The sequence below is a fragment of the Colossoma macropomum genome, unplaced genomic scaffold, assembly GCF_904425465.1.
Source record: "Colossoma macropomum unplaced genomic scaffold, Colossoma_macropomum, whole genome shotgun sequence".
NCBI classification, from domain to species: Eukaryota; Metazoa; Chordata; class Actinopteri; order Characiformes; family Serrasalmidae; genus Colossoma; species Colossoma macropomum.
Genome location: NW_023494796.1, coordinates 19,294,998 through 19,303,353, shown reverse-complemented (window position 1 = coordinate 19,303,353; position 8,356 = coordinate 19,294,998). Strand labels below are relative to the sequence as shown.

Sequence of the window (8,356 nt, the reverse complement as noted above, 5' to 3'; positions counted from 1 at the left end):
AGAGCGAATAAAGTACATCTCAAGGAAAAGTCACAGGGAAAAGTTGTGGTTATAGTGAAACAATTTCATTCCGAGTAGTTTGATGTGAAACTTTCCGATTCAAATTTTCTTTAAAATTGTGCTGATAGTAACCAAGTATTTCGTTTATCAAACGTTATTGAAGTTCATTCTGAATTTGTCCCCAAGTTCTCCGCATTTACATACGATTCCTTTATAACAACACAATGTTCATGATTTTTTATTGTGTTTTTGCTGTCCGAAATGACCAGTGAACCTAAATGTGTCTTCCTACGTGAGTTTTATTTGCAGTGCGGATAGTGGTAAAATAGTGGCAAAACTGAAAAAAATAACATAGGTACCATTTAAGTACCTAACATATGTTTAGGTACAGCCCTATACCGCCCCGCATTTAGCCCTCAGCAATTAATGATTTTTAACAAACAAATTTTAGAACAAAATCTTATCTCAAAACTGTCGTGAAACAATGTTTTAGGCTGTATGTTGGTAGGTATGTTATGTAATAACTTGCTGTGAAGCAGCTTTTACAGGCATAAAGTCTTCGGACGTCTGGTTCCTATCACCACAACTGTGAACAATTCTGACTGGTAAGTTTCTGTAGGAAGGAGAATCTTTACACCAAGCCACTCTGAATGACTATTTGTATTTTAATGATTTAATTATGTATATTTTTTAAAAACCCTTTTAACCTTTATGTTTTTTGTGTTTGGGGAGTCACATTAAATGGGGGTATATGCCTTCCTCTAGTCGTATGACATTTTTAGGTTATAAAACGCTTGTTGTGCTTCAAAGAACTGAAAGTAACAAACACTTAAGCCGATAGTTCAAACTATTCTACTCGTTCTAAAACGTTTCAGACGGTGGTTGACTGTGGTTCTTCCTCGTGGAGATGCTTTTCTTCTTTCTCCCGCCCTCTCGCTGTGCTGTGTGCTGCGAAGCGTCGTTTAGACCGACGGGGGCGCTGCGTGTCCAGTTTTTGGAAGGAGGACACTGAAACAGCACTGTATGAAAGACAAGCAGCTTTGTGCCGAAACTAAAACCCCCCAAATAACCCGAACCTGACCAATGAATTAAATCAGCTTGTTTGAGAGGTAATTACCGAGACGAGATTTTCATCAAGTTGTGAATGAACTTGTGTTGTTGAAACAGTTTGTGCAGTAGTTTGGCGGAGAGAAACGCGTTCAATGGGATGTTGAGAGCCGCGCTGTGGGCAACTTCGTTGGTGAGGGAGGGCGATGAGCAGCAGTGCTCTTTCACTCAACGGCATTAAGAACGATGCTGCCTCACTGAGTTGGACTCGTATAGGCAAACAAGTAAATAATTGCTGTTTTCCGTAAGCTAAAGTTGAGGTACTTTTGAAATGTAGCGGTATTAAACCATAATTGTGAATGAAGATGGCTTTTTGCAGATAACAACTAATGGTTTTGATTTTTAGCGCTTTGTAAAAATGTCAGTGTTCAGTGGATCCTAGTAGTTTGAGGCCTAGCGCGCTAAAGGCTAGGCCACCGTTTCTCTTTAATGGGGAAGCTAACTAGCTAATGTTAGCGTGTAGCTACTGCATTGTCGGCGGCTTATGAATCAGCTAGAGGTCTGGCGGTTATTTCAGAGGATACGTTATTAAACTGTTTTTTGTCGGGGTTTATTAACCATTGGCTTAAAGTGACTGGGCAAATTCTGAATAATCTGGTGAATGCGGTAGCCGAGCATACCTTGTTAACTAGCCCACACAGGCTAGTTATTCAGCTAGCCCATTAGCTTCACAGCTATGTTTTAACTCGGGAATGTTCTTTGGCGTAACCCGAAATGTGTTAAATGTAGGTGGTGATTTCACCGCCTGTTTATTGAACAGCTGCGAGATGCAAACTTATAGTTTGAAAGCTTGTATTGTGTTTAAAATGTGTTTTTTGCAAAAGTGCGGTTGGTTTGCTCGCTGAACTTTTGTTTTCCCACCCATAGAGGCCGGTAGAGGACTGTTTGGAAAATTAACGTTTGGCGGCATGGAGTTCCCTCAACAGCAGAAGCCGGCGGCGGACGGCAAGATCATCTACCCGCTCGGCGTTAAAGAAATAACTGACAAAATCAGTAACGATGAAGTGGTTAAACGGTTAAAGGTAAGAACGTTACTGACAATATATAGTGGAAATTTGTGCTACACTGAAAATGCCTGGTGATAGGAAACAGAATGTCCACCCAAGAGGCATTTAATTTAAACAGATCTTTCAAAAACCGTAATTTTCTTTGTGGCATAGTATTTTCAATGGATAGCTGGTATGTTTCAAATCTTTACAGTGCAGTCTGGTTGGGATACTTCTCTAGGCTTTCCCCACACGAGTGTGCCATTACTGTGATGTTTTGACAAACATCTTTTTGCTAAGATTTTAATGACATAATCTGAAGGACGTCCCTAAAGTGTCCAAATACTTTTTTGGGGATCACTTTGAATGCCATGCATTTGCTCTTTTCCTTTTAACCGGTTGTGTATTTAGTAATTTGAGACAATTCAAATCTATTTAAGTCAGTAAATAAATGCTAACAATATGATTGGAGTTTAACTTGTAAGTAATTAGATATATGTTACTGTCAGCTTTGATACTTTTTTTTATTCCAAGGCCATGTGTTTGTGTGCAAAATTTCTCAATTCTGTACAGCTGTAAAACACTACAAGTTAGTTAAGCATAGAATACACATGGCGTAATACCGCTTTTTTCTGATGCCCATACCAAAATCAATCTGATATTTTATCCTTTAAAAACCACTAAGCTTCAAAATGAATAATTGTTAATGGAGGCACTTAAAGGTGCAGTAAGCACTGTTAGTCTGATGCACTTTTTGTCAAATTCAGTGAATGTCTCCTCATGGTCTGTTAGCTGTCCGTTCTGTGTGCACGCCGGGAAAAAAAATCTGGTGTTTATACACAGCCACTGTAAATGGGAAACAAGCGGTTTGAACAGAAAGACACAGCACTATTAGTCAGTCAACTAGTCAGCAACAGGAGCATTTGTGCTCGTGAACTGTGCAGTTGTAGGGGAGGGGAAATTGAACTCCACACATTGTTAAGAATGGGAGATGGCCAAGAAATAGCCAAAGAGATGAAATGAAGCACAAAGAATGAGAAAAAAAGTTCTTAGATCAGTCAAGAGCCATGTTAACATTGGTGAGGCATTTCATTGGTGGAGAGACCTCAGAGTTGATAAGGCTGAAGTTGGCTTCCTGTTTGCTAGGTTCTTGTTTGAATTTTCCTGTTCCACCTAAATGGTGCAGCAGTTACGTTCAGGAGCCTCAAACTGGCGAAAAAGAAGCTGATTTTGGCTTCATTAAGAGTTGAAAGACATGAAAAGGGATGAGGAGGTTGCTCTGTTCCTGCTTGACAGGTGGGCAACATTAACTTATTTTTTGCTGTTTCACAGAACCATTAGGTCACTATGGTTTTGACCCGTTTGCTAATGTTTGTGATAGCTAGTCCTGACTGGTTAGCTTCGCAGCAGCAATTTTAAGTTTGGTACCCACAACTTGGCTAACGTTAGTGACATTACTGGCTATGTTGTTGTTCAGTCCAACATTATCATACTGTTTGCCCGTACAACATCTGGGAAGGGTTTTATGGCCACAAATATCTAAAAAGACAAGTTTGCTTGTCTTTTTGGGAGTGGAGCTTCTAAAGGAATATTGAAGGACAGGGTGTATTTGTGTAAGTGTAGAAGTCAAATGTCACCAGTCTTTCTCCACAATCACCTAAGTGTCTAAAAGTAGGTCTTTTGTATCATGATACAAAAATTGGTAAGCTGCACACAGAGGCCTTGTTTTGGTCATTAACAGAGTTTTCCATGAAATATGGTAAATGATACCCTCAAAAGAGACTGATACACTATGAATGTTCATTTTTCAGGTTTTGCTAATGCCATGTTGGAATGTACCCTGATAAGTAATCTGTATATAATATTGTTTTCCAGTCATTCCTATTATATCTATACAAAACACATTGCTTTGCCTGCCTCTTGCTTAGCCGTTGTGTATATGTGCATGCGCTTACATGTCACTGGATTAGTGATGCTAGATTGAGATTCCATCGTGCTGATTCCCGGTGTTGTAACTGAGTTTGCGAGCTAACTCAGGAGGCTTGACATTTTAATTAGGTTTAACTGTTAGCCATACTTACTTCTATCAAGTAAGATTTGGATGCATAGTGACTGATAGTTATAATCTTTAAAGGAACTTTTGAGCTTTAGTGCTGTCATTGTAATCAGCAGTAGATTAGTTCTAGGACTGAAAAGTAGGTTAAACCATTTTTCATACTTGTCACTTAGAATAAGAATTTTTTGTGTACAATTACATTAATTGGATTTTTGATATTGTTACTGTAATTTAGAGCTTATTTTAGCATTCAGAATTTAGGTTTTATTAAGCTTTGCTCTTCCATTTGCTGGTGTATAATTAGTCTGTCCTGTCTATATGCCATGCAATAACAAGCTAATTAGCTGTTGGCTTCTGTCTTTCCTTGCTAAAGGAATTGCAAACTTTGTTCTGTTTGACTTGCACACTGATGGAAGCAAGAACATAGCTCAATGCAGTCCACAATTTTCATAATGCAGTTTTCCTTTTGCAAAATATGTAAAGTAGTGTTTAAAAAAAGGGTTTTTTGAAGAGTGTTCACATTACAGTGAATCTAACATTTTCTTGGGATAAATATTGGCCGGTATGTCGAGCTAATGTCAGTATTTGCTATTGTAGTATAAGTGAAAATTCCTAAATCAGCTTTGTGTACTGTGTGATGAAATGCAGGAAGAAGTTGATTCTGCAGTGAAGAAGAGCAGTGAAGTTCCTGCTGACTACTAAGCTGTGTTATGCAACACATGCAGTAAGCATTCAGAAAAGATGGTGTTATCTGTAGGTTCATAGTGAAGAATTATGTATAGGTCAGTAGTACCATAGGTCAAACATTATTTCTTTGAGTTGATGGATGCTACAGCCTAATTGTAAACAGTTGTTTGTGTTCCTGCATTTTGAAACTGCAAAGTAAAGGTCTGCGTGGGACTGTGTTTTTCAGTCCCGTCCCCACCCGCTCTCACAAGATTTCATCACGCTTCCGTCCATTCCCGCAAAATAATCGGAATCATTTGTCTTGCTCCCACCTGCAACAAAAGCATTTTGGCCCAGTCCGGCCCACACAGTTTCATCAAGGTGAACTGACATCCAATATTTGACATAGTCTATTCACAAATACATTATTTTCTGCTGAAATAATGTGACAATCATGGTCATTGGGGTTACTATGGCTTTTATTTTAGCCATTTATTCCCAGTAAACCAATGAAAAAATTTAATCACAGAATGGTTATTTTTGGTATTTTGCTGGGCTTTGCAACTGTGCCTGTAGGACTCACGGCTCCATCATCTTTGTAAGCTACAAGAAATTGCTTGTTGTTAATAATAAAGGCAGTGTGTTGTTCACATATTAACAGTAGCCTGGGCTCTGTACCTGAAGTGTTTTCCTCATAGCACTCAGTTTAGGTCAGCGATCTGCAGGCCTTACTTTTAGATTGTACTTTTAAAACTAGTCTAAGACTTGCGAACATTACAGGCTGACAACTCCTTAAAGACAAAATTACTTCTGGTGTTATGTTACAGTTTTTGCCTTTTGCATGGATCTACCCCGATCAGGTATAACATTATGACCACCTCCTTGTTTCTACGATCATTGTCCATTTTATCAGCTCCACTTACTATATAAGTGCAGTTCTACAATTACAGACTGTAGTCCATCTGTTTCTCTGCATACTTTGGTGGCATCCTTTTACCCAGTTCTTCAGTGGTCAGGACCTCCGTGGACCCTCACAGAGCAGGTACTATTTGGGTGGTGGATCATTCTCAGCACTGCAGTAATGAATAGTTTTCAAATAACAGTGAATAGTATATTGATTTTTTCCCCTAGCTTTTTTAGTGACTCTTATGATTTAGTAGTCAAATGTATTCCTAATAAAATTTTAAATATCAAAATGCAGACAATAAGGATTTCCCAGTTAAAATATGAAGCTCTATTCAAGCTACAGTAGTTTTACCAGAAGAGGTCCTATAATGTAATTTGTGTGTGACCTGTTGATTTGGGCAAGATGGAAATTTAAATATTTTTTCCATCAAGAGCCAAAGCAAATGTGACTGTCTCATATGTCAAAAGACCGTAATGAATTTGATATCAATAGACATTACAATAAATAATCAGGAGAGAGAAACTAAAGCAACTGCGAGCTACTCAAGTTGCAGAGCACTAACTTCTTATTAGAGCATATTCAGTAGTTCAGTAGGCTATTTATGCTGTTAATTCTGCTAATTTATTTGATATGTAAAGAACAATAATAAAACTAAAGTTTATAAGATTAGTTTGTCTAACACATTGTTTTTAACAAGTAAACGCTTGAATAGGAATATACTTGATAAATGAGACATTTTGTTCCTTTTAAACAGTTTGTCATCAGTGTTTACTGATCAAAATTCCTCTGACCAATCCAACAATAAAGGAAGGCTTATGCATCCTTTTTTCAGTGATAGGAAACACAGTAGCACACAGACAGCTCGAATTCTGCGCGCTGATATTTTGAAAACTGTTGTAAATAATATTTCGGCATGATACAATTTGGTCTTCTTTGAAAAAAAGTTTGGACACCCCTGGGATAATGGATCTGTGTGATTTTCCCCAAATTGCCTGGATTGATGCATCATTGCGCGGATGTTGTGAATTTTAGTAGCCTTGTCATGAACTTAAGGAATGAGGGCGCTGTTTTCCATTTTCCGGTTTGGTTATTACATGATGTTGACTCTTACAGGACTGTTATTACTGAAGGAGCTCAGAGTTCAGCAAATAATGGAATTATCACTTATTAGGCTTGTAAAAACAGTTAACCATTTATGGACTTAAGCCAATGAAATGGCTGTTTGGATGTTTCTTTATTTAGCTATACTTCACTGATACAGTACTATAAATACCCTTTTATATATATATATATATATATGTGTATATATATGTGTGTGTGTGTGTGTGTATGTGTATGTGTATGTATGTGTGTGTATATATAAACACACACACACACAACCCCAATTCCAAAAAGTTGGCAGGCTGTGTAAAATGTAAATAAAAACAGATGATTTGCAAATCTTATAGACCCATATTTTATTCGCAGTAGAACATACAACACACATTAGATGCTGAAAGTGAGACATTTTACCATTTCATGAAATATATATTAATTCATTTAGAACTTAATAGCAGCAATGCATCTCAAAAAATTGGGACAGGGCTGTGTCTACCATTGTGTAGCATCCCCTCTTCTTTTAACAACAGCCTGTAAACATCTGGGCAATGAGGATACCAATTGCTAGAGTTTTGGGAGAGGAATGTTGTCCCATTCTTGTCTGATGTAGGATTCTAGCTGCTCAACAGTGCTGGGTGTACTTTGCCAGATTTTTCGTTTCATGATGCACCAAATGTTTCCTGTTGGTGAAAGGTCTAGACTACAGGCAGGTCTGTTCAGCTCCTAGACTCTTCTTCTGCAAAGCCATGCTGTTGTGGTGAATGCTAGTGTAGTTCAGCATTGTCTTGCTGAAATATGCAAGGCCTTCTTTGAAAAAGACACTGTCTGGATGGCAGCATATGTTGCCAAAACCTGTATATTTCGTTCAGCATTAATGGTGCCTTCACACACACATATATATATATATATATATATATATATATATATATATATATATATATATATATATATATATATATATATATATATATATAAAAAAAAATGTATGTGTGTGTGTGTGTGTGTGTGTGTGTATGTATGTTCACTGACTTTATTTACTAAGCTCCAGATGTAGTGCACTTGGACAGTTGTAAACGTCCAACTTTGTGGGAAGAGTTTGGGGAATGCCCTTTTCTGTTCCAGCATGACTGTGCCCCAGTGTACTAAGAAAGGTCCATAAAGGCATGGCTGGGTGAGTTTGGTGAAAGGCATGGCTGGGTGACTTCAGAGTTTCCTCAGCTCAGAGTACTGCTGTTATGCTTTGAACATTTTATTTTAAGACACTTGCCACAGAACCATGTACAAAGTAAACTCCTCCATCTTTTTTCGCTCATGTCAAAATCAGTGTCACAGAAGCATAATACCACTGTGTGTGGTAGTATTCTATATAAATTTTCATAAACGTCAGAGCAGTCAGTCACATTATATTACAAGTTTATTTAAAAACACACAATAAAATGATCACAAAAAAGAGTGAGAGTTTGGGTAGGTTTTGGCTGGTTGCCTAGCTAGTCCGGTGATCATTTGTTGTAGGGGGGCATTTGAAACATCAGAAAG

General features: G+C 37.8%; 1 protein-coding gene across 7 annotated transcripts in view; it reads left to right on the top strand.

Annotated features, from left to right (window-relative positions):
* The window catches only part of pds5a (PDS5 cohesin associated factor A), a 31,681-nt gene that overhangs the window by 1,102 nt on the left and 22,223 nt on the right, over window positions 1–8,356 (top strand). For 2 of the 7 annotated variants that reach the window (XM_036583074.1, XM_036583068.1), the window contains exons 1-2: window positions 982–1,109; window positions 1,975–2,129. In XM_036583074.1, the coding sequence (XP_036438967.1) occupies window positions 2,016–2,129 (114 nt within the window). In that variant the 5' untranslated portion in view covers window positions 982–1,109; window positions 1,975–2,015. Of the gene's footprint in view, window positions 1–539; window positions 606–981; window positions 1,110–1,199; window positions 1,368–1,974; window positions 2,130–8,356 lie in introns of those variants that run through there. The other 5 variants (XM_036583071.1, XM_036583070.1, XM_036583069.1 and 2 more) reach the window with 5 other exon arrangements.